This window comes from Etheostoma spectabile, chromosome 5 (assembly GCF_008692095.1).
Source record: "Etheostoma spectabile isolate EspeVRDwgs_2016 chromosome 5, UIUC_Espe_1.0, whole genome shotgun sequence".
Taxonomy (NCBI): Eukaryota; Metazoa; Chordata; class Actinopteri; order Perciformes; family Percidae; genus Etheostoma; species Etheostoma spectabile.
The window spans coordinates 20536463-20562304 of NC_045737.1; the positions used below are offsets into that span (position 1 = coordinate 20536463).

Genomic DNA, 25842 nt, shown 5'->3' on the forward strand with positions numbered 1-25842 from the left:
CTCCTTTTCTCAACACTTTTTCCTGTTTTTCTGACTGCTCTTCCCAATTCTGTGCCAAACTTTGGGTCTCTAATTCTTTCTCTGTCACTCGTCTAACACACACTGCACAGGGGGAGAGGGAGAAGGAGAGAGAGATCAACACATGCTGACAGGAGCAGGGGGGAGGAGTATATTGACTGCCGGAAAGGGTGACTGAAGGAGTGAGAAAAACAGAAAGAGGCAAAAGTCTAAAAGTCAAACATAGGAGTGACTTCAGAACCTACAGAAAAGACAAACATGAGGGCAGACAGCTTAGCGGAGGTGAGTCTCACACACGGGAAAAATCATTAACCCTTTGCGTCCATGATTGCCATATGTCTGGCTGTGGAGCTGCACACTACATACACTCCAAGGTATAAACCATACACCCAAATATGCCTGATGCCACGTCGGAGGAGTCCTTCTCAATCACTCCATTCTCCCCGTCTCTTTCTCTATATTTTAGCATGTCAAAGCCAAGCTGAGGGGGAAAGGGGATCGGAGCGTGGGGGGAGCAGTCTGCCAGGTCAGCAGCCTCTCCATGGAGACAGCAGTGAGAGTCACTGCTGTTTTCTTCTTCCATGGCGCCCCCCCCAACCTTTTCTCCTTTTGCCAACTTGCAGAAGTACAGTGCTCCGTTTGCAGCAGCAAGTATAAAAGTAGGTTTCGATAGAGGTGGTAAAAATGACAGAAAGGGACGGTAAAGAGGGTTTAAGAGACAAATCTGACAATGGCATTCTGGAAAAACGCGCAAAGATGGGTTTATAAATGCACATAAATGAAGGAATGTGATAAAAAAGAGAAAAGGGGGACGAGGAGGGTTTTGTAGGCAGAATATATGCAGAGGCGGGAAACAGTGGTACACTGAGACTAAAGAAAGTAGTTTCTGTGTGGGTGAGGGTGTGTGTGTGTGTGTGCATGTGGAGGGGTGTTGGCACTGTACTAGTGAACATTAATGCTGCCTTTGTGGGGTCTGTGTGTTAGGTTTAATCCCTTTTCCGTTCTCCAATTAGATCCCTCAGCCGGGGTAGGACACTCTTGTTAGTGTTCCTGGCGTTGCACTCATTGTCTGTTGTCACCTTGCCAAACTATCCATATCATAAATCCCTTCTCTTGCTCCCTTTCTTTTCCCCCTATCTCTCTCTCACTCACACACACACACACACACACACACACACACACACACACACACACACACACACACACACACACACACACACACACACACACACACACACACACACACACACACACACACACACACACACATCAATCTCCTCTCCCTGATCTCAACAAGCTGCTGGAAAACTGCCTTGGCCACAAACACCCCCTTTTTTACTTCCCCATAGCCCTTTCAGAGCTCTCTTCCCACTGCATTTCCGTCTCAGACACAAGAGTGCACACAAACATTAACAACACGCACACACCAACCTTCTTCCTTTCTTCAGCTCTGGAGAGCAGACCTCCTCGGGATGAAGTGCCATTTGCTGTTTATTCACTAAACTCACATTAAAATGCTGACCTAGGAGGATGGGACCAAGGGGCATGGGTGCATGAGTCTGTCTGTTTGTATGTGTTTAAAGGTATTTGGGGGCAAGCGTGTGTTTTGGGTGGGGTATTTGAATTCAGGGAGCATTAGGAGGGCAGGGGTGAGGGGAAGTGGAGGGGGGCAGAAGGATGAAAGACATAAGAGACATTTGTCCTTTTTTTAAGTTTGGAACCATTACACTTTGTAAACCTTGTACAACCTGCTGTGGCAATAATGTATTTAATTACAGGCATGCCAATGAAGTTACAGTAGTTTACAGAGGGAGGAAAGAGCTGACATCAAGAAGACAGGGGGAACATGACAGCTAGGCTCAAAATTCCTCATCCCTGCTGAAGCTCTGGCTACAGAAGTTCTGTCTGTCTATTTGATGACGCATAAACGATAAAAACAGACTGGATCGCACTATATGCTTCACTTCTTTGTTAAAAAAAAATAACAACCTGCTGGTCACTTGTTATGACCGACAGTTTAGGAATGTCTAATGAGGAATTGAAATGCCTCAAAGGTCAAATATGCATTGTAATCGCTTGTTATTATAAATGTGAGCTATTTGTTTTTATTTTAAACATGACATTGAGGGGCAGCTGAAGAGAAAATCGGATTTAAGTGACCAGCATCATTTCTCTGAACCACAAAAAGCATTTAAAGCAACCAATCAAGGTCACAGGCATGTGGTCTTCAAAGACCAGAAAATGTTAAAATCCTCAACCAGCCAACAAACACACACACACTCACTCACAAATACAAAATACAAAAGCATATAGCATGGAAACAAAACCCGCCAAGGGAAGTTAAGATTGCAGATGTCCAGTGCCAAGGGTTTTAAAGCCTGAAGCCTCAGCTTGTAACCACAGCATTCTTTCACTGAGGCATCAGTCTGCTCTGCACCAATACAAGCCAATTATTAACCCGCAGGATGTTCCCACTCTCAAATCCTTCCCTTCCCGTCCAGAAGAAGATCAGAGCGAAGCCACCTTCAGCCACATAGTTAGAATTAATTTATGCCCCACTATAACAGCTTGCAGAAAAAGGGTGACTCAGGATAGTTCTCTACATGTTGCATTAACAGGATTCTTTCTCAGTGCCACAATCACTGTAAACACAGAGTGACAAGACTCCAAAAACTCTAGAGAGAGGGGGGCAAGAGAAGCCATGGGGCTGAAATGTGATCTTATAGTCTGTGGGGATGGTAGACAGCCATCGTCAAGGATTAGACGTCCAAGTTCTGTTCAGGAAAGGAAACGTTTCCTGCAGTTGGACTCACTTAATGATTAGAAGCTTGGATAACTTCCTATGAATATAACACCACCTAAAACAACAATGATCAGTTTCAGTCTGCACAAAACATGATCTAGAGCTGAGGCACCGCAAGCTCTAACATTTTTACCATATCTAAAAACAGGCTTCTGAGAAAGTAACCTCACTCTGAGGGAAGTTCAAAAAGACTTTAAAAATAAAATCTTTACCAGAGTAAGACTGTGATGGATCGTCCTCCTCGTCCTCTTCAATCAGGCAAAACATCAGCGACTCCTCATAGTCCTAAAGAAACAGAGAACATTTCACCAAATAACACGCACAATTCCTCACTGAGACTTTTCTCATCAGGCCACAAGCATACCACAAAAACTAGAGCAGAACTAAGTACAAAAACACAAGTGTTTGGCGAGTACCTAGGTGTGTGACAGAGAAAAGATCAATTAGGTAACCATCTGTATCACATAAAAAAAAAGGTTGTATTGGATGACCGGAGTCATGTGCACACGCCTTTCAAAACATGAAATACACACTTGACTGCTCACAAAGTCGGCTATTCAGTGGCGTTTGCAAGGTGCCAACTCCAACACCTGAACAATAAGAGTGAAACAATGTGGAGCATTGAGGGGCAGTCAGTGCAACTGGTTGATGCAGATGTTCATTAAGACTGAATGGAGCTTAGAGTTTTAAAATTTGAAATTTGATATCCAGGAGCAACACCTGTTTTTGCAAAATAGTTAAAGGCAAAAACGTCTGGAATGGTTTGGAAGAACAGGTAACTTATGTTCATATTTAACTCATCTCATCAGATAAAGCGGTTTAAACACACATAAGTCTTTACAGTATGAGTTAAATATATGCTGGTCCATAGCATGTGAAACATTATGCATCAAATACTCACATGTTTTTCTACAGCAGCTCCATTCATATCTGAATACAGTGCTGAAAGAAAAAAAAACATGCTCAGATGCAGACATTCAGCCACCATTAAACTTCAAAAGAGGCTCAAGTAAGCACAGATGTTTGTTTTTTAACGATGTGTACCATGTTAAGTCATATTTTACATAACCTGGGGAGATCTTAACTGTGTGGCCCTGATCTCCTTTCTTTTCATGTAACTACCATGTGCATCCCAGATCAAAGGACACTGTGTGTATCAATGCTTCCCAGAAACAATGCAGCAACGCACAGTAATTAGTGTTTGGGTGGTTTGATACGAAGCCTGGGGTCACGTAAAAATGCATATGAATGCCACAGAGGTGGCAGCAACCCATAAAGTATAGAGGTTGAGAGAAAGTTGGAGACAAATAAAATACATGAGAGGACGAAACAACCAGCAGAAGGGTGAGAAAGAAGTGGATGTAATGTATAGGAAAAGACAATCTGATAAAGGTCTTTTTGTGCCTCAGTGTGATAAAGTAAAACACATTGACTCAAGTCTGATAGAGTGATGCCAGCTGGCTCCAAAACAAGAGGGATAGAGACAGAGAGACAGAGGCTATAAAGAAACAAGCTTGTAAAAGAGAATGTTACCTTCCAACTTTTCTCCTGAACTAACTTGATTTTCAATTCACATTTTTACTGCACGTCCTAACATATATACCCATGAGAATCTACTGACACAAGATAGGGCCGTAATGTATGATTATTTCCATTATCAACTATCTGTTGATGGTAAATGTTTTAATAATTTTCTGATTAAGCATATGTCTGTAAAACGTTATTTCCTGATTAATTTCCTGTCAATCAACTACTTGATAAATAATTATTTAACCAATCGTTTTAGTACTAATTATTAACATATAGCGTGCTTGCTGTGTTATTTTGCACACTATATTAATAAATTGATTCATACTTTAACTGTGAATTAAAGATTAGAAATGTTTGGTTGCTTGTGATCATATGATCTTCTTTCACTCTACTGTTCGAGTTCACAGTTCGCACAAGACACTAGACCTCTTTTTTATTTTAACTTTTGCCTCTTTGCACAGCTTCCTCCACAAAAATCTCCTACTTTCATCTTCTCCTTTCCCTACCTTCATTTTTTCACAGACTTGCAATACCACAAAACGCCACAGGAGGGCAGTCAAGTCTATCAGTATTGTACCCTGATTCAAGCCACAGTGTCTCTTCTCAAACCACTAGAACAAAAAAATGGCAGACCATTGCAACATAAAAGAGAAGAGTTAACACTAGATGGTTAAGTTCAACCAAGCCTCTCAAATCCCACAAAACAGATTAGGAATGGTATGATACCGTTCTCGACGTTCTTCACTAAGATGGTCTCCACCCGTTCCCTCCTCAGAGCTTTGAGCTGTGGGACGAAAGGGGATGTTAAGGTAAGAGAATGCTGTATGTATGTATATGAATATGTGAAATCAAACAATTTACAACTGGCTATATTTGATGGCATTTCCAGGTGCATTAGTTGCAGTTTAGAATTGTTTGTGTTTACAAGCAAGGTCCCCCAAGAAAAGCCCACTAATTTTGACTGTATAAATTACATGTTTATTTGAATATCGGATCATAATTGACAGTGTTTTAATCCTGTGTTTACCTGAAGTAGCTTTACCAGCACCAGACAAAACTGATAACTCAAACACACCTCTCTAAGGAAGTCCTCATCTCTGAGTCGGTCTCTGAGAAGCAGGATGTCAGCATGCCGGCTCTCCTCCGAGCTCCACCTCAGGTTCTGTCGGACGGTCAGAGTCAGGTTCCCTGTATCATGACAGAACCTCAGCAAGCGGGACCGGTCTGCCCACACCTGAGACAGACCTGCTGGAGGCGTGGCAAGAGGGTTTGGTGGGCTGCAGCACAACAGGTAGATTAGTTTAATCACAACTTTAAAAAAACAAAACAAACATTATGGTTGATATTCTTAGAGAACACTGTTTTTACCATTACAAATGTGATAGAAAGTAATTAGCATACTCAGTGTAGATGATGGTCTTTTAGTTTTTCAAGCCAAACAGGCCTACGTACTAAGCTGTCCAAGGTGTACCCCGCCTCATGCCCAATGTCAGATGGAATTGATCCCTTGGAACTCTTTAAAAATGATAAGCAGGTATAACTAATAGATGAATGGGGAGACAGAAAGTGTAAAACTGGGTTTCTTTCTACATTTGTAGAAAAGCTTCCCCTTGATGTGTGGGAAAACTCTGCACTGAACCCATAATGTTACTACAAAACAGTGATTCATTTGCCAATGTCCCTCCCCATTGGATCTTATAATCTTACTGTGTGAGCAGCTCCAGGAGCTCGGTGCTGCCTGCTGTCTGAGCCAGCTGCAGCGGTGTGACTCCCTCTTCGTTTGGCAGACTGACAGCCATCAGACCCCCCGGCTGACAAAGCAGCAGCTCTGCCAGCCGATACAGACCCCATCGCACGGCCAGGTGGAGGGGAGACTCCCTGAGACTGTGCTCTGGAGATGAGGGGAGAAATATAATAACATAAAAAATATAACTGCAGAGATAAAAGGATGCAATGGGATCTGAGACAGCATCAGACTGGAAGAGGGAGGTGAGATTAACAGTAATGTAAGAATGTATACAGTAAGCGGTGAAATGTGAGAGAAACAGCAGGAAACTAACATGTCAAGAATCTACTCTTGGTAACCACCTCCTCATGACAATTAACCTAAATTGCAATGATTGATTTCTTCTCTTGCACAGCACTAGATCTCTCTGGTCCACTGACCCACTTTTAAGCAATAAAAACTTTTTAACAAAGTGGTGACAGCTTCTTATTTCTGTGCCCACCACTCTCTACCTTTAGCGCAGTTCAACAAGATCTGTGTCCAGGTAACTGGTCTGCATTAAATTAGCTGCAGTCAAGCAGCTAGTAAGCTTCGAAATGCACTGTTGCAAATTTTTTAAACTGCAGCATAAAGTCACCATAATCTTACAGTTTATTATTGAAAGGACAACAAAGCCCGGTCAAGGGAAATTTGTTAGATCCTCATCAAATTAACTCCCTCTGATTGGACAATAATAACAACACTTCTGTAGTCTAAACCAATTTAGTAAAACTTATCATATTTATGTTTTGTTTTAACTAGTAATCAAATATCTTGATACATGTCTTTTAGTGAAAGTGAGTGTCTACTGTAACCACTGCTTTTGTCTGCTAATGCAGTTTTGTTGTGTTTGGGATGTGTCATCACAAGTTTTGTGAATTTTACCCATAACATTGTGTGTGACTGATTCCACAGCAATTCAAAACTAATTCACAATTATAAAAGCAACTGCAGAAGTGTGTCACATTGAATTTAATAACAAAAAGCAGTGTCTGATAGTCACCATTTTCATTATTACGTCTCCAAGGCAACTCACAGAGGTACAAAGAGGCTAGAGAGATGCTGTCTGAATCAGTTGCTAACACTGCAAAAAATGTGGCAAGGGCAAAAGAGTCACTAGCAAATGGATACACTGGTCATACGGTCATAGACTGACACTGACTGAAGGACGTTTATTGGGATATTACACCGCAAACTATAGCCTCAAATATGGAAACACAATCAACACTTCTGTCAATATTATACAAAAAAACTCATCACAATTGATATTTGCTGCAGGGGGCTATTTAAATGCCAAATGTTGTGCTGTAGGTTACAGTTTATGTTGAAAATGACGCAATTTTACAAATTGGGCTTGATGTGGGATCTTTCAAATTTAATGTAAACTAACTTCACTTATTTAAAGATTATATTTCTGTTTGCATTTGTATTGTACAGGGCATTAGAAAATGTTAGCAAACATAAGGATGACAGGTAATAAAAGCCAATGCGTCAAAACTATTTCTTTAATTTAATTTCAAAAGAGATTAATTTAGTTTTATATTCAAAAAGTTTAATTTAGAGTACTCCGTTTTTTGTATTTGCCCAAGAATGTTCTGCATCCACAAGCCATCAGGGTGCAGACCTTTGTGATCTATAGAGACAGATTTCACAAGGTAACACTTTAACCAGCTGTATTAAAAATGTCAATGCTCAATTGTTTATGGCTGCACTCAGTCCAGTGCAAACTTAATGATTCCATGCTCAAATGCCGTCTCAGTTTTTTTGACAGAATCAGGTTTTGTTAATTTTTTTTAGTCCCTTTGAAAAGGCAGAATGTACTATAAACAAATGGTAAGCACCAAAGGAAAGTAAGGGATTGATAATTTAGTCGCATACAACATTGGCAGTAGAATGATGTCATAAGCAGTGTTATCAAATTAACTGCAGACATTGAGAGGGAGACGCTGCGATGAAACAGACTGCCGTAACTATGTTAATACTAAATCTAGTTTGTTATTTATGTAGGTGGCCCCTCACAAACACTCAGATCATAGAAACAGATGGTGGCATCTAGTAAACATGCTGGTCAGCGCACACACACATACGACCATAAACACACTCGCCCTTGGATTTATAAAGCTCTGCCTAGGGCGACTTCCAGAGGGAAAGGCTCCATTAACCACATTACATGGTGCTTAACTGGCTTTGATTAATTTAACAGAATTACACATGTGACCAAGTACACTTCCGATTTCAGCTCAATAATCATGGAAAATGGGAAAGATGGTAGAGAAAAAGGGGGGTGGAGGGGAGTTGAAGAGTTCACCTTCAATGGGTAGCACTGGCTCCACGTTTCCAGTGTGATTTTTGAGAGATGAGGTTATGACAAAACCTGTCAACTATCTCTGCCCACAAGACTTTTTGTTCATGAACTGACACGTGAATAATAAAATATAGTAAATCCCTCTTTACACCAATTTCTCCCAATTAAAATGTTCGTAGATCTTCCTCATCTGTCAATTTGCATAGCAAAGTTTTATGTTTTCATCTTTTATCTATCTAATGTGTACTGTTTTAAACATTTTAGAATTTGAAAAATGTGGTGTGCTTTCGATCAACATTTCTTTGCAGAAATGCCTGTTCCTGCTCTCACCATCTCCATTGTGGCTCCCCAGTACATTCCAGTTCGGAGGGATATCCAGATTGGCCATGGCCAAGGCCACGCGACGATCTATAGCCCAGCGAGAGCTCTCCTGGCCCAGGCTGAAGAGGCAGCTCAGCTCCTTGTGATCTGTGGAGCTCAGGCAATGTCCGTGGATTACCAGGTGCTCCGCCAGGTCCTGAGAATGGTGTGCAATGCAAAAAAAACAGCAATTCTAAAACTACTTCTATGCAACCGAGGTGAGGTGAGTACATCTGACAAGGAGGTCATGTTTTTATAGGATCATATTTGTGTATCGTCCCTACCTGAGCATCATCCTGGACATACTCCAATGAAGCTCCGCCCACCCAGGTGAGGGGTGTGGTTTCAGAGCAAAGATAAGCCTGGACAGAGACCACCTCAGCCAGATTATGTCCTAAGAAGGGACAAAACATGGCAAAAGCCAGACTTTGCTCAGGGCAGATCTCTTTGTATGGAAAAGAGCAATAATATACAGTGTGGGACCCATATATACATCTTTATATCTAATTTTTATTCAGCAATCTAAATATTTAATTGCCTATATTACAGGGTTAGGGTTAGTCACCGTAAGCAGTTTCAAGTCACTGTAATAAAATGAGCCAAAATTGAGGGGCACCTGTGTGCAAAGAAATCTAAAAATAATAAGTCTGTGATAAATAAATGAAAACAATTTAAATTATACAGTTTGTAGCTAACAAGCCAAAAATACAAAACCAGAATGTGGTAAAAATGTCCTCAGATTTTCATTTTGCCGATATAGGCATCTTTTCTTATTTTAATGGAGAAGGAGACCTGCTTTTAATAGTTCAGCTATTGTAGAATGCACAAGCCTGCAGGACTGCCTGTCGTCTGTGTCAACCTACACAGAGGCTCAGTAATGTTGACGTATTGTTTATGGAGCCATTTCCCTCCTGAGAGGAAGCTGATAAGATTCTGTGCCTTTCCAGACCTCAAGTCACAGACTGTGTATGTACGTGAGCGTGTGCTGTGTTTGCATGCGTGTGTGCGAAGATTTTAAATAGTGATATACTGTTCCGGAGTATATCACAGACAGCAGTGGAAAACATGGGATTATCGGGATGCAGTTTAATGTCTGAACATGGTTTTCTAAATACAAACTCCCTTTTTAATAACAGAAATTACCCCCAATATACATACAATAACACACAGGTATACACATGAACATACCAGGCACTATAAAGCAGAGCATTACATCACTCTGAGCCATGGTGACATGGACAAGTGTGGATCCTTCCAAAACAACGTAGACCTCTGCATCCTCAGGCACAGAGTCTAAACCCTCCAGCAATGCAAATACCTTTGCCTGGCCCTGAGATAAAGAAAGGTTAGAGAGGTTGAGAGGGGAAATAAAGAAGAAAGCTGATAGAGAGCAAACATATTTCTATTCCTAACGATACAAGCTGATTTTAGAGTAAGTCTCTATTCTGACACAATGTTCTACATTTCTGTAAAGTACACCAAATCCCCTGACAGCATGCCTCTTGAGGGTACAATAAAACTTTCCCACTCAATAAAAACAGGAATGTCTTAGTGTCTACTGCAAATACCTGCCCTGATCCCAGCAGGCCAGAACACTTTGATGCCGGTCAAACATGCTTTTGATTTTGACATTTTAAATACTACAGAAATATTTCAATGATTAGGCCAGCCATAGACATATCATGCAAAAGAGTTTTATTTCTAAAAATCCTTACTGAGCCATTAAAAAATTTAAAACTTTGGGAAGATGTAATTAGCACAAATGTATATTTGCGTGGTATTAGTTTTACAAAATACTATAGGGAGAGATAGCTTAGTAAAAAAATAAACACAACAAAAACACAAAGTATAAAATAAAAAACTGACAGCTGTTCAGAATGAACTTTCCTTTGCACTTAAAGCCAACACTGCAACAAAGGAGGCGATGAAAGGACTGTCAGGATATTGGACTTTTGAAGATAATCTACCTTAAAATACTTAAAGAGGTATTTATTGTTTTTTTGGCCACTTGAGGTCAGTGGGATAAGTTGTAAATACAACGCTAAAATATTATCCCCTTATAAAGTTGATATGGCAAACATGTGGCCTATTTACACATCAAGCAGATCCGGAGCAACATAAGCACTCCTTTTTATGTTTGTGTCCATCTGATAAATGTAAGTCCAATATTCACTCAAGCTCTGTTTTGGTCTCCACCAACTCCTGGCGGAAATATCTGGCTCTTCAGCAGCTAAATGCTCCTCTATGTTCAAAAACTGGCTGATAACTTTGCCAGTCTGCTGTTTGTTGCTGGGCAGGGACTGTACCATGGGGTTATCGGAGCTTTTTCGTGAAAACACAGGGGTTGATGAGAGCCTCAACCAAAAACAATAAAGCCGCAGGCCGTAAAACCAAAACAAATAGGCTAAAGAGCGTTGTAGAGCTGAGGAAAACTGCAGTGTTGGATAATAATTATCTGTGAATGTGTAACTATGAGTGACCCCTTTCACACAACACAAACTCATTTAACCCATTATTAATATATAGTGCAGCTTTAAACATGTCTGTGCCCATGGTGTTGTTTGGTTGTGAACTTTTTACTGTGGATAAATAACTGCAGTGTATAAGATATCAAATGCAACTCTAACTGAATTTGATAGTTTCCATTCCTTTGAATAAATATAAAAAACAACGCTATTTTCCACCAACATCCACCAGTCGCAGGGGAGGAAATCTATTGTAGAAGACATCAATTTGTCCACCCGTAGTGGCCTCCATAGACCAGACAGCAATGCAGCCACAAGAAACACTGTGTGGGTTATTCTGGGAAACATATCAAACCACTGACTGAGGCAGGAGTAGAGTAGACAGGTTGAAGAATAAAAAGGTACATTAAAAATTTCAGTTATAAGGCTTGGCTTAAAATGTGAAGAACATCAGAGATTAGTGTTGAATGGTATAAGAGTTTAAGTGTAAGGACGTTTTTCTCTCTCTCCCAATCTACCAACCTTAAATCAGCTCAACCGCTGACCCAATTTCTAACGCTATAAAATTGGGAGGCTTTTCTCTTTGCTTCTATCGCTGTCTCAGAAAGAGACACTGTGAGTAATCCAGCCTCCATGTCTTTCCATCTCACCTAATTCCCCCTTCAGGTTCACTTATCTATTTCTTTATTCCCAGTTGTCTATTTGTTGACAGAGAGAACAACAGGTTAACCACAAATTCTGTAATGTCTACACAGCTTCTCCTCACCTCTGTGTGATTGATCAGATGTTGACCACAAATGAAAAAACTTTGATTTTTGACCAAATACCTGCAAAACTAATTACCATTCAATTCAGCTGTACTTATGTTACCAAATGTTACCATGCTGACGGACTAAGATGATGAACATAGTAAACACAACATCCTGCTAAGCATTAGCATGTGAGAATTGCCATTGTGAGCATCTTGGCCAGCTGATGTTAGAATGTTGCTCCAAGCCTCACAGAGCCACTGGAACGGGCTCTAGAATTGTCTTGTGAAAAGAATGGTCAACTTTCTTTCTTCCTGGTTTTAAAATTTAGCTGTCACATATTTGTGTTCATTTATTTATTTGTGGGCCTCTACAGTAAGCCCCAAAGTATCTAAGGAGTAGGTGTTTCATTACATAAAACAGTCAGGATGGTGCATTTACATTAAGTCTGGTAACCTTTATCAACAGTATAGTGTGAGCAATGTATCCCCCTTAAAACTTCAGAAATCCATTAGCTTTCATTAATGTTTACATAAGTTGTTAAGATCACAAACCAATAAAATGATAGTTGACCACAGTCCTTCAGTGTTTGACTACATAGACAAAAGATGTATTCAAAGGTTTGACAAGGCCACAGATATCACAAGGCCAACTGATAAACAAAACAAAAACATCACTGTGAATGAATCACAGAGTTACTACTTATACTCACAAATGCCAGGCTGCTATTGTCGTTCTGCTGATGGACAAGGTTAAGGTTTTCCTATCAAAATATGATTCAATGCTCAAATAGTCCAACAACAAAACCTAAAGAGGTTTCATTCAGAGACATCGGTCTCCTGTCACCAGGGTGCCCTCATCCTATCTAGAGCCAAATCTCAATTTAAAAACTTGTACAAACAGTGAACTTGATCAAATTACATGTACTGTATTGGTGCATGAACAGAAAACACCTGTGTAACCTTTTAGATACGACATTTGATGTATTTTCATTACACGAAATGTTTTGGTCATGAGCATGACATCTCTGCCACTGAGTTTTGGTTCTTATAAATGAGACTACCGATCCCTCACTGTATTCCAAACTCAATTTGCAGAGATCTTCTTAAGGGATAAAAAAAACTTGACTTTAATTGGAAACTTGACTGCAAACTGGAGCATATACTCACATACAGAGGCACTTTCCTCCTGCTCAGCTCCATCTGCACAGCAACTGCAGGCAAAGATGGACATTAAACAGACATTTGAGACTAAAAAAGAAAACACACCAGTAGCCACGTGACTCCGTTACTTTTTTTGGTTATTTCGGTTATTCTGCCTGCTCCTCTGATCCTAGAGATTATCCAACCTAATCCGTGCCTAGCAGAGTCTCTCCAGAGGTTCTCCAATGAGACAGGATCATCTTTTGATCTCAAGTACTTAAATAATGATTTTAATGATGATGCTTTCTATCTTGGTGTGGAATATTTGGTGATCTGATATTGTCTCGAGACAATAGATCACCAAATATTCCCGTATGTATGTGTGTCTGTGTGTGGGCTAAATTAGGAAATCGATTGAGTTTCAGACCTGCAGGGTTTAGATGTGTTCTTTATCAATGGTCACTTCCTAAACTGGACACAACAGCCTAACAACCATTTTTAAGTGTCCTGTTCAGTCATATTATACTTTTCATTTACATTCATAATTATGTATTCATAATATCCAAATATTAAAGTGAGCAAAGGCAAAGCATGAAACAATCAAGAGGAGAGGTAGTGTAATTTTTTAAGTGTGATAGTTTAATGATAGAAAAACTGCTCATAAGAGTTGGGGTATTAATGGCACTAGATTGCATTTTTATTGTCAAGTAACAGACACGACAGTCTAGCTTTACGAACATTTGTGTTTTAAATAACTCAAATGAATTGAACTCATACTTCGTGACCTATTTAGCTGCAGAATAAATTTGAGGCGGTTTTTACAGGGCTAAATTTTCCCATTTGACCACGGTTGACACGTTAGCAAACTGTCAATATCACAGAAAAGAAACACGTTGAAAAAGTCAAGAGCTAGTACAAAAAGGGTAATGATTTTTAACGAACCTACCTTAACAGGAGGTCAAACTCCGACAGAAGAAACCTGACAGTCCGCTTAAATTTAGCACAAAAGAGCACCTAACTCGCATACATCCTCCTTCTTTTGCTAACTGCTAATTCAAGTGTCAGTCTTAACGCTACAAGTTGAGAAATGGCGTTCAGTCGGTACCACTGCTGTTTCCAGTCTGAGCTGCAGCCTCTCCACTGGCACACAGCATCCTCTTCTGTGTCAGTGTTGATGCCATTAGGTTAATGCTTTCTGTCTTCCGCTTACTCAAATGCAAATTCCTCCATGTGAAAGTGAACTGTTTCTTTGAGGTTACAGCGACATCCAGTGGAAGGGGATACATCATCATCATCATCATCATCATCATCATCATCATCATCATCACTACATCTTGAAATCGGTTTTATTATCAGAGACTTGAGCCGATTTGAACATAATTATGATTAGTCAGTTTCAATATTACAAAGATTTATTTATCTGGTTATAAAACATTTGCCAATGCCAAATAATTATGAAAACACAAAGCCGCCATTAACAGTGAAATCACTCAAACACACAAGCTTGCGCACACAGACACACACCACATTTAGTTTTGAAAGTGTAATGACAATACTTCCAATAAAAACAACCTCGCTTCACATTCACACAGAAATTCTTCATACAGTAAATGCATGTTCTATGTGTTTCCTTTTGTGTTTTCAGTCACGCAGCGTTAAAACACCAGAGTGAGCCCATGGGTTTGTAAGTCTCTTAAAACCTGTACCAAAATGTTTGTTTGGTAATGTTGGAAATTTGTAACTGATGTTTCAAAAAGATGTTTTTAGAGTTGTAAAGGCACTCTAACCCAGTCTAAAGCCGCTTCTCCCCGCTACAAGCCTCAGGTGGCCTGACCCTGTGGTCTTGAGATACTCGATTCTCCCTGAGCCAGGCCATTAGCCCTGCTGACGCCAGGACATGGCACCTCCTTCCGAGGGAGGGAGGAGGCAAACATTGTGTCCAACATGCCCAGCACCTCCAGGAGGTCCTGCTGGTAATCAATCTCTCTCTCCAGCAGCTCCTGCAGACGCAGCAGCTGCCGGTCCACAACTGGCGACTGTCCAATTACGGATTGATAAATGTCCAGGATCATCTCAGCCGCTGTTACGAGGACAGGAGCAAACCTGGGGTCAACCACGTTCCTGGAGAAGAAACAGAAAAAAAACAAGTATTTATGTTGCAAATTATTTCTGCACGTTTGGATGTACAAGCTGCCAAATTCAAATGCATCCAATAACACTTTATATCAACACTTGGTAAAGTCTACTTGAGTACTGACGTTTTATCTGCTTCTTACCCTATGAGGAAGTTGAGCAACCGAGCGAGCCCCTGTTCATCCCGTCCTGCCAGAGCATTCTTCAATGTTCCTCTTCGATCCAGCTCCTTTATAACAGCAACTGTAATCTCTGGCTTTCTCAGTCTTGTCCATGTCTATGAATACAATTTTAAATACTTAAGTAAAATCATACCACCACCTTTTTATGTTTGTTTATGCGAATGGGATGCTGTTTAGCTTCATATATCCAGTGTAGGGAGATCCCTTTGTACAACTCAGCAAAAGGAAAGTAGCATGTGTCACAACTTTAACAATTGCTTTATTATTGCTAGTGTTATAAATACATGAAATGTATACCTCCAGAGCTGTATCCAAAGCCTTCGATACATTAAATTTCTTGAGCTGCTTGTCATATTTGGCCAAATGCTGTTTCACTGGCTTGCTGACGAGATAATCATCCTGGGAAAAGATGGAGAACCAAGAAATTAATTAACAATGGCGTGGCGAGAAAGAAAAGCCCTATATGATGATCAGTGTGCAGATATAAAAGGCATAAGCCAGGGTCAGTTTTACATTATCTTTTGTTTCAGTCAGCACATTTCTTTTGGGAATAAATGACACATGATCACATAATGTCTCATAATAACTGTTGACTTCAGCTACCGCATAACTAAATGTAAACATACCTGTTTAGGGACGTAGTTCTTCCCTTTCACAAAAACACGATATGACGGCTGTCGTCTCTGTTGGCCGGAGATTTCCTTCGACTCATCAAGGCTTTTCCTGTGTTTGATGCTCAGGATACTATTGGTCATACCAACAACGATGGACTCATCATCCGGCTGAGGAGAAAGACACATTTATAGTTTTACTGTCAAGAATTCCAGCCCTGGGCAGAAATAAAGGAGACAACATTTACATTTGTTCACTTTCATGACCAGATGTTAAGTCTGTAATATAGTTTAATAGGTTGTCAGAATTCTTGAGATCATCATGAAATTCAGTCGATGGATCACTCAAGAGATCATCATTCAACAATTCCGTTAAAAAGGTCCCATGACATGGTGCTTTTTTAGATGCTTTTAGATAGGCCTTAGTGGTCCCCTAATACGGTCTCTAAAGTCTCCTTCCCAAAATTCAGCCTTAGTGCAGAATTACAGCCACTAGAGCCAGTCCCACAATGAGCTTTCCTTAGGACGTGCCATTTCTGTGTCTGTGGCTATTGCAAGGGGGGAATTTTCATGCCACAGGACCATTAATACAAACATACTCCAGAAGACAAAATCATTTTATAGGCCATGGCTACAGCATTTCCTTTTAGGAGTGTAGCACTCTGAGGTTCCATATTGTGTTCTGGAAACCCTACACCTTCATGCCAATACGGAAGAGAGGATGTACCGTTTCATCTCTAATCGATTAAATCTCTGGCAATTTGGCAATTCTCTGGCGTTTTCTGACCTTGGGTGATGTAATCAATATTTTGTAATTATCAAAAATGTTCCTTCCCTTATCTAAGTCCACTTTTCTACACCTAATAAAACTAATGATGAGAAAACACAGAACATCACAGAATAGTGCTGAAAGGGTAAAATGTAATTTCTTACAGCCAAAGCCAGACTGAGGATGGAGGCAGCGTAGTCAAAGTTGTGGACCACTTTATAGTTGGTGGTGTTGTACACCTTTACATGCCTGAAATAGAAACAGAGGCTCTCCATTATATCAGGTTCATATAAAAAATACTTATCAAATAAGTTTGCAACTGTCCTGACAGATGAGGGCTATGTCAGACATGTATGCTGTACATACACCTGTCCTCGTACCTGTCCAGAGAAGCTGACAGCAGTCTGTGTCCGCTGCTGCTGAGACACAAACAGGTGACAGTTTTGTGATGGTTCTTCAGTGATACCAGAGGCTGACCTCCTTTTAGCAGATCCCACACTTTCACATGGCGCCCCCCTACAGAGAGTGAAAGGATTTTTTTAATTTATTTTTAATTTTTAAATGTCCTAGATAAACATTAGTAAACATTATGTAGCATGTGTGTATGAGTACAGTCATTTGCAGAGAGGCAATAGCGTGGTTTTTGTCCTGACTGAAGTCACAATCAAGCATACAATGGACTTTGTCCTACACAACCTTTGTCAACCTGAAAAAGGCTTGAGGGACCCTTACAGTGCTGACACACTAGTGGTGACGACGGTTGACTGTGGCGTCACCCCAGGGCGCCGGTTTCTTGGCCAAAAAGCTGCCTCTGAACACACTGTTGTGACCAAGCAGCTCGCTGCAGATAGCTGGCTAGTTGGCTGGCTTGCTAATTCCATTCAACATGCCTAATGTATGGGTCATTTTACATAAAATGAGCCAAACTAAGTTGTTATCTGGCAATAGCAATGTGTTTTCCTACACTGTTACACGAGTGTGTGAGTAAAACATTAGGATGTTTTATTAATTCTAGCTATCTTGCTTGAAAGGGTGCTCAGTTCTCAGTCTAGCACCAACCATGGTGCAGAGAGTAATGTTGCGTTATGTTGAAATAAATACACCTACACAAGTAGGTATGATCTTGTTTATATATGGTTACATAGATAGATAGATAGAATAGTTTGAACCTCTGTTCTTTAGAAGGAATATTTGAAAAGCATTTTGGGCTAGTTTGAGTTTTGACCAGCCTTATATGTATTGATCAGATAAGATGAAGATGAAAAATGACAAGAGCCTTCTGTGTGTGCCCTGGGATTGCTTGCTTTCCTAATTTTTGCTTTTCTTCGTTTGCACCGATTCGCTTAAGCTGAACAGCCAATCAGAGAGGTTCCTCTCACTGAGGGGCTCCAACGCCAATGTTCAAGGACGTCAGGAATCCACTTGTGGAGAAATTATTTGCCAGACGGATACGAATGAAACAAGAAACACTTCTGCACTGTTTTTACACAAAACAAACAAAAAGCAGAGACCCAAGAAGAGGGTCAACGATGTGTTTGGTCTGAAAACTCCTTTTTTGGATGAGCTGACTGAACATGGTGAACAGAATGGCAGATTACCTGCAGAGACGAGGAGTCCCTCAGAAGGATAGAGAAGCAGACTCTCCACTGGCTGGCCATGGTCCATGGTCATCACACTCTTATCCGCTCTGGCATCAAACAGTTTCAGTGTGTGGTCATAAGATCCTAGGATAAAAGTATCCATTAAAAGTCATGCAAAAACAGATCACCTTAATCCTGGTCCTCACACTTTCATCTGCAGTGGCACTATGTCTAACAACTCAATAGCAGAATTTGGAGTTTACTACTACTACTACTATTATTACTACTACTACTACTATTACTACTACTACTACTACTACTACTGACTAAACATTTTCATTATTTCTACTCTTTTTTTAAAAAGGTTCATTAAATAGAAAATAAAAGACCAGTCAAAAGCCTAATATTGGTAGATTTTGACAGTGTTAAATCAGTTAAATCTAAAAGCCACCGGGACAGATGATGTTCCTGGTGGTTCTGTTGAAAAGGTTTACTGATCCAAAAATGATGCAATGCTCCAAACATTGATGCTAAAGTTAATTTACTGTCCTAACTTTAACTTTTTCTAACACAAATTGAAAAACATAAATTGCCTCCATCTCACCAGTAAAGAAGAGATCTCTGTTGAGTTTGCTTGTGATGCCACAGCGAATGTAATCTGTGTGTTCTTGGTAGGTGTTAAGCTCAGTGGCATTCGGGATGTCCCAAAGTCGACAGGTGTAGTCGTCTGACCCTGTGAGAATCTGGTAACGGTCTGAGGTAAAGTCTGTGATATGTACAGCCCTGAACAGAAATAAAATGAGACAAAACATATACCTCAGTGCACTTTCACAGCCAGATGTTATTAAGTCAGTAAGACACTTTAATAGGTTGTCAGAGTTCTTGAGATCATCACAAAATTCAGTCGATGGATCACTCAAGAGATCATCATTCAACCATTTGGATGTTCTAATAAAGTCTATTTTGTAACACTCAGTCTTTAGGCCACAACAGCACAACTTAAACCCTATCGGATGGTGACATGTGGGATACCTACTTTGTGTGTCCTTTAAACATCCTGAGTGCCACCTTGCCACTGACATCAAACAGCCGGACCACAGAGTCCTCACATCCCGCCACGAGCAGCTGGCCGTCTGACCTGAACCTCCCACAGTATGCAGTATCTTTAAAACGCGTAAATGTCTTAACAGGCTCCTGGGAGAACGGCCCGTAAATGTGGATCTGTAGAGAAACCGGAGTTAGAATATGAAATGGCATACTTACACTTGATTATTCAGAGGACTGACCGGATCTAGAATTATTAAAGGAGGATCAATTTAAATAAACACAACTATGCTGAATTCATATAAGAAAAAGCAACATACTCTTGTGAATGCTGTCACCGCAAAGTTATGCGGAGCCACTGGAGAGAAGTCTATGTTTGTGATTGCTCCAAATTCTTTTATCTGGACCGGAGCCTGTGAGGAGATTTAAAGATTGAGAAACGACAACATTAGGTATATGCTTTTCTAGCTCACAGTAATATTGAGACAGTACACAGTATGAGTTGCACAATGAGGAAAATATACGATAACTTTGTTGAATATTGCAATAACAATATTACTTGTGATAAATAATCCGATATTAAAGTGTGCTTAGTTCTAGATTTCTTCTGCTTCAGTATTTTGTTAAAATACCACAAATTGCTTGTTGAATTTTAAAAAACAAGCGAAAGGAAGACATTTAAGATGTTTCTATTGCACAAATTGAACATTAAATTGAATATCAAAAGGCACCACTAAAATAACAATGACAGTTACGTTAAGTGCAGTTTTCTACAGATTATTTTTTAACTAACAAAAGATCTTTAAGTGTTTTTTGTGATATGTCACAACCTTTTGAGATGTGTATATTGCGCCAATTGATATTGCAATGACGATTAAAAAAAAAAAAAGATTTATTGTGCAGCCCTAGTGTACAGTAGAAGAGACTCACCTTGTAGTTTTTCCAGTACAGTGTGTCTTGTGTGACTTTTTCTCCAAGTTTAGGATAGACTTGGATTTTTGTAGGTTTAAATGAAGCCATTTCTGTGCTGATCAGGAAATAATCAGTCTGGTAAGATACAGAAAATAAAAACAGGGATATTACCATATAACAAGAGATATGACACTTGTTAAAACCCTACTGACCTGCTGGTATGTACTTTTATGCAAATTCATAATGTGCAGAACAACAATGGTCCAATCAAGACAAATTAATGTTTCATTTGTGTTGATAAAACAACCCTTTGAGTATTAAACTCAGCGTAAACGTGATATAGCTTCAATAAGGAGCTGGAAAAAACATACACAGAACATGATGTGATTTACATCAACGTTAAAGCTATTTAATTGTGGATGGGTCGTAAGGGGTGAATAGCTTAGCCAAGATTGCCTTGATCCCAAAAACCGGCAAAAAGAGAAAATCAAATTCAACAACATGGGCTGAGTGGCAACTCCTTTTACTTAACAGCATCACAACCCACTATGCAATTCGTAAAAGCTAACGTTAAGCTAACGGCATGACGACAGTTGATTTCTTCACCAAGGTTTATTATTGCGCTCAATAAAATGAAATAGGAGCTAGTTAACCTCTACCTAGTTGTTAAAATTACACTACTGTTAACGTTACTTGTTTAAAACCAAAAGCAGCTTATTAGAAAGGAAACCTGAGTCAACGTGTTCAGCACACTAACGTTACGCTGTGGCCGCCTAGAAGTTTCTAATAGCTAAAGTGCATTCTGATCATTCTCACCTTTGAACGAAAACGCCCGTGAGTGCGGACGTATTTTTTTAAAGTATGATTTGTTGCAATTAAATGATACCGATGTTTATCGTCCCAGTAAACCAAGGGTTTCTCATTTTAAGGAGTTATCACGTTGCCTCTCGGTGCACTGGAGGACGCCATGATTGCAACGTGACCACTTCCGTTATGAATGGAATATCTTTATTGTTCACTGAAAGGAACGCCTTTTTTATATGTACATTTTTTAATATATATATTTTAAATGCTACTGGCGGTGAACCTAGTATTTAAAAAGTTTAATAGGCCCATATATTTAATATATATAGCTGTACCTTTTTAAGAAAGTTACATTGATTTATTTTTTATTTTTTTGAAACATGGTACTGATTTGACATATTTGTTTATTTTATGTCACAAATAGTTCATTAATAGGTTATTGATAATACGTTAAGGGGTTGTTAAAACGTTTTTATAGCTAGCCTATCACCGTAAAAATAAAAATAAAAGTTTTTTATTTTAAGTTTCATGAAGTCACTACTTTTAGTCAGTTTTAAAAAGCAAGTTCGTGCTTTACCGGATATTATTTAGAAAACACTAGAAATTAAGATTCAAGACGCATTTATTTCATAAGCCGTTAATAAATATACAGTTTATGATATATTTACAAGCAGAAATTCTGAAAAACGGAGGACACATCCGGAAAGTTATCGATCTGAGCACATCACTTCCGGTCTTCACTCCTTTCTCTGAGCTTCTATCGGCTGTGTGACCCGCGTGTTTACACACTCCCAGGTCAGTTCACGTCTCAGTAGTGTTTTTAAGCTGTCTCAGCTTCATATAATTTTGACTTGCGAAAAAAACAAACAGTTCCCTAAGTCACATTACGTGATGCTGATGAAAAGGTCAAATATAATTCTTACGTTACATCAGTTTTAAGAGGCCTGAGCTAGCTAGCCATTTAGCTTGGTTAGCCGACAGTTCAGTTGTCATATTTTCTGAGAAGCCTGGTTAGTAAAGTACACTTCACAGTTTCGGTGGCTGAAAGCTCAAGCATCAGCCAACAGCACATCTTCTCGTAAGTGCTTACTGGGAAAAGTAAGCTTGTAGAGTTAGTGATCTAACAAAGTTCTCTTCGCAATACAGAACGCTGCTGCTAGCCACCAGCTTCAGCTGACCACCTCTGTCTGATTTAAGCAGAACTTGAGTCGAGACTTAAAAGTGTGCAGCTATTTATGGGCTTCCTGCAGCTGTGCATTCTTGTTCGTTTGGTGTGCCAAAAAGGAAAAACGACGGGGGATTTGGGGGAGTTTCTGGTTTGGCACTTCATTGTAATTGCAAGCCCAATGTAACGTTATCCAATAAACTGTTGAAATCACTCATTAGGAACCTACCGTTTCAGAAATTGCCAACTTGTTAGTCATGAAATGTGAATGACATGTCACTTTACACATTTTTCAAAAATAATAATGTGATCAACAATCTTGAAAAGAGAACCAGTGTGTAGATGTGTGTACATGATGTGTAGATGATAATCAGGATTGATAAGTGTAAAATGAATTTTACACTTGTTATACACTAATTTTTTTTTTAACTAGTTTTGCTTTGCCAGACCTATCTCCACCACACTGTCAGCAACCCTTTCAGCTGCACAACTTGTGAGGGTACATCCCATGACCCTTGATAGATCCTCGCTCTCCTGTAGAACCGGAAGGGGTTCTGTCCCTACTCCGTAAAGGCTGCCTCAAAGCCTTTATTTCTACCCTGAGGATCGAGCATTGTGGAGCTATAGGCAATGAAACACGAGAGCAGCCTTAGTTCCCAGAAGCCGTGCAGCTGACAAATTAATGTCACGCATCAGAGGAAAGGACGTCTCATCCCTCTAAAACACATTTGCTCGTTTGTGCTCTGTTCCCATGATTTCCTCGCCTCTCCAGTGCTTCCTTGGTGGAATGGACTAAGACGTAAGGAAGGGAGGCAAGTGGAGGAGTAAGGGATGCAATTTAAAGAAAGTGAGATGCACTGCCGGAAAGGCTGCTCTTGTGTATCTGTGCTTATAGCTTCTCGGTGATCCCTCCTAGATGCTCGGTCCTCAGAGTAGAAATGAGACGGCCTTCACGGAGGAAGGACAGAACAACTTCCGGTTGAGCAGAGGAGCGAGGAGCTATCAAATTAGAGACATGAGATGCATCGATGGTAAAACATAATTTGCTTTTAACAGTGGATCGCCCTGTGTAGCCTACTTCATCCATAGCAATCCTCGCCAATTAGTCCCAAAGTGTCCAAGTTAGAGAGTAAATGTTGTAAACATATTCCTTGTAAATCTTTACAATCATTCCGAGAAATAACCAAGCAGGTCGGCCTTATCACACAATCCAAATTTTCTTCAAAACTTGCTGTTGGTGCTTTCGGTGTGTAGCTTGCTAGCTCGAAGGCTGTTTTGAGAACGGCAGTACACCGAGAGCGGACATCCTGCTCATGAGCCACATGCTGAATGTCAGGTTTTATCTGGGACATGTACTTCTATTGATCCTGACTTTCTAAATGACGGAAAGTTGTGCGCAAATATTAAATTTGATGATGTGTACGTGTTGCTTCCTGTGTTAGATGAAGGAGTCGATAATGAACCAGGAGAAGCTCGCCAAACTGCAGGCGCAAGTCCGCATAGGCGGCAAGGTCAGTTGGAGTAAATGCTTGCAAATGTCTTTTAATAAAAAAAAAAAATTGGGTCATTGAGTTTTTGGTTTATGTATTATATCTCATTTTTGTGCTCTGTAGGGGTCAGCCCGCAGAAAGAAGAAGGTGGTGCACAGAACAGCAACAGCAGATGACAAGAAGCTGCAGTTCTCTCTCAAGAAACTGGGAGTCAACAACATCTCTGGCATTGAAGAGGTATAGCAAATTATTTTTGAAATGCACAGCAACAAGTATGCAGACAGGTCTTTTTTCATGACATTGATGCTCATAGCACTGGATTTTGCACTTAAAAATTGGAGTAATCCTGTCCACGAAACAAGAGGCTGAAATTAACAATAGTACAACTGGATAAATAATTGGATTCTTATTAAATGCCGTTCTTTAATTGCTGTTAAATGTTTTTAAAGCAATTTGCTAAGAAAACATAGCATAAAAAGTACGGTATGTTTCAGTTTATTGCATAATCCTTCTTCCTCCCTCCATTTCTATTCCTGTTTGTGTTTTACCGGTTTTTAATGCTTATGATTTTTAACTGTTTTTACTTGTGTTTTATCTGTTTAACTGATTTTGTGTAAAGCACTTTGAATTGCCCTGTTGCTGAAATGTGCTATACAAATAAAGCTGCCTTGCCTTGCCACTGTAGGTGAATATGTTCACAAACCAGGGGACAGTGATCCACTTCAATAACCCAAAGGTTCAGGCCTCCTTGGCTGCCAACACATTTACGATCACAGGACACGCTGAGAACAAGCAGCTCACAGAGATGCTCCCAGGAATCCTAAACCAGCTGGGGGCCGACAGTCTTACCAGTCTCAGGAGATTAGCAGAGACCCTGCCTAAACCAGGTACCTACAACACTCTTTATTGAATTGTTTGCGTGTGTCAGTAGTTTTTTGTCTTTAAACAGTTTGCTATTTGTTCTTCTTCCCCCTCATAGCTGGAGAGAACAAAGGCCCCATGGTTGCTGCTGAAGAAGAGGAGGAGGATGATGATGATGTTCCGGGTAAGCAAATTTACACATTAGTTTATTGTTAATGTAATGTAGTATTAAAATAGCCACGTTAGCAACAGTCCAGAAAAGGCTTACCTTTGCATATATGTCTTGTCACATAAAACGTGTGATTTCATTATATCTAAAAAGTTAGGTTTCCATGTATCTGGGTGTGTCTTTAAGAATATCATAAAAGTCTCTTGTCACCAACAATATTTAAAGATGAATTCAGAGGGGTGATATTTTTGGTTAGATTTATATATAGTAATTAAGTTTTATTTGTATGCTAAATCTTGTGCTCATTGAGAAATTTCCTTACCCTATCTGTCACTTTTTTCTGTCATCCACTCCACCTTACCCTCTGTCTTTGTTTTCAGATCTTGTTGAAAACTTTGACGAAGCTTCAAAGGACGAGGCAAACTAACAATCACCAGCGAACATTTTGTCATCTTGACTTACCGTACTTTGACACAGCAGAATTTTGTATTGTTCATCTCCCTAATTCCTCTGTGGCTACAAACAAAAGTAGTTTTTTAAATTGTAACTTTGAAAATTGTGCCAAATTAACCAGTAAAATTGACTTTTAAAGGCACATATCTTACCCTTTTTGTTTGATTTGCCAAAGTAAAATTATTAAATTAAATGGAATGTGCAAACCTTTTCCTTTCACACGCTGCCTCTCCTTCATTGGGATGCCCACACATCAAACATGTATTGGTGGAATTAATCATGTAATAAAAACTACATTTAAATATCTCTTTTTTTTCTCCCTTTTTTTTTTTTTTTTACAATTAATGGAATTACATGTTTACTTGGTTTGTTTCATTATGTTAAAACTCATGGTCCTATATTTCAAAATGTCCCTAGGGGATTAGATAATTGAAATCATTGGTAATAACTACTAAACACTGAAGTCATCATTGGCTGTTGTTGGAATTTAAAATGTGATATGTGCTTAAACATTGTGTGTGATTTGCATTAT

General features: G+C 39.7%; 4 protein-coding genes across 9 annotated transcripts in view; 1 reads left to right on the plus strand and 3 right to left on the minus strand.

The window, feature by feature from the left end:
* Positions 1–2673, minus strand: part of osmr (oncostatin M receptor) — a 34045-nt gene extending 31372 nt beyond the window's left edge. For both annotated transcript variants that reach the window (XM_032516210.1, XM_032516209.1), the window contains exon 1: positions 2669–2673. The gene's annotated coding sequence lies outside the window, so the exon portion shown is untranslated. The remainder of the gene's footprint in view (positions 1–2668) is intronic.
* LOC116689634 (rho guanine nucleotide exchange factor 28) overlaps positions 1–14314 on the minus strand; it is a 37227-nt gene extending 22913 nt beyond the window's left edge. For all 4 annotated transcript variants that reach the window (XM_032516207.1, XM_032516206.1, XM_032516204.1 and 1 more), the window contains exons 1-10: positions 14084–14314; positions 13165–13208; positions 9970–10111; positions 9066–9175; positions 8752–8938; positions 6059–6242; positions 5427–5628; positions 5078–5135; positions 3723–3763; positions 3034–3106 (exon numbers count right to left, since the gene is read on the minus strand). In XM_032516207.1, coding sequence (XP_032372098.1) covers positions 3034–3106; positions 3723–3763; positions 5078–5135; positions 5427–5628; positions 6059–6242; positions 8752–8938; positions 9066–9175; positions 9970–10111; positions 13165–13197 — 1030 coding nt within the window. In that variant the 5' untranslated portion in view covers positions 13198–13208; positions 14084–14314. The remainder of the gene's footprint in view (positions 1–3033; positions 3107–3722; positions 3764–5077; positions 5136–5426; positions 5629–6058; positions 6243–8751; positions 8939–9065; positions 9176–9969; positions 10112–13164; positions 13209–14083) is intronic.
* Positions 14315–14552: 238 nt separating this feature from the next.
* On the minus strand, positions 14553–21513 carry utp15 (UTP15 small subunit processome component). 2 transcript variants are annotated; one of them, XM_032516212.1, is made up of 12 exons: positions 21185–21379; positions 20387–20503; positions 19777–19869; positions 19449–19633; positions 19017–19195; positions 18431–18556; positions 17213–17348; positions 16997–17081; positions 16079–16234; positions 15750–15851; positions 15414–15547; positions 14553–15258 (listed from the first exon to the last, which is right to left on the minus strand). In XM_032516212.1, exons 2-12 carry the CDS (start codon positions 20474–20476, stop codon positions 14958–14960), a joined length of 1587 nt encoding a protein of 528 aa, XP_032372103.1. In that variant the 5' UTR covers positions 20477–20503; positions 21185–21379; the 3' UTR covers positions 14553–14957. The 2 variants fall into 2 exon arrangements, with proteins under 2 accessions (XP_032372103.1, XP_032372104.1); XM_032516213.1 differs by lacking the exon at positions 21185–21379 and adding an exon at positions 21508–21513 and having other exon boundaries at positions 14958–15258.
* A 304-nt stretch (positions 21514–21817) lies between these two features.
* Positions 21818–25616, plus strand: LOC116689642 (transcription factor BTF3). The gene is made up of 6 exons (XM_032516219.1): positions 21818–21967; positions 23780–23848; positions 23951–24064; positions 24513–24714; positions 24807–24872; positions 25238–25616. Exons 2-6 carry the CDS (start codon positions 23780–23782, stop codon positions 25282–25284), a joined length of 498 nt encoding a protein of 165 aa, XP_032372110.1. The 5' UTR covers positions 21818–21967; the 3' UTR covers positions 25285–25616.
* The last annotated feature ends 226 nt before the right edge of the window (positions 25617–25842 follow it).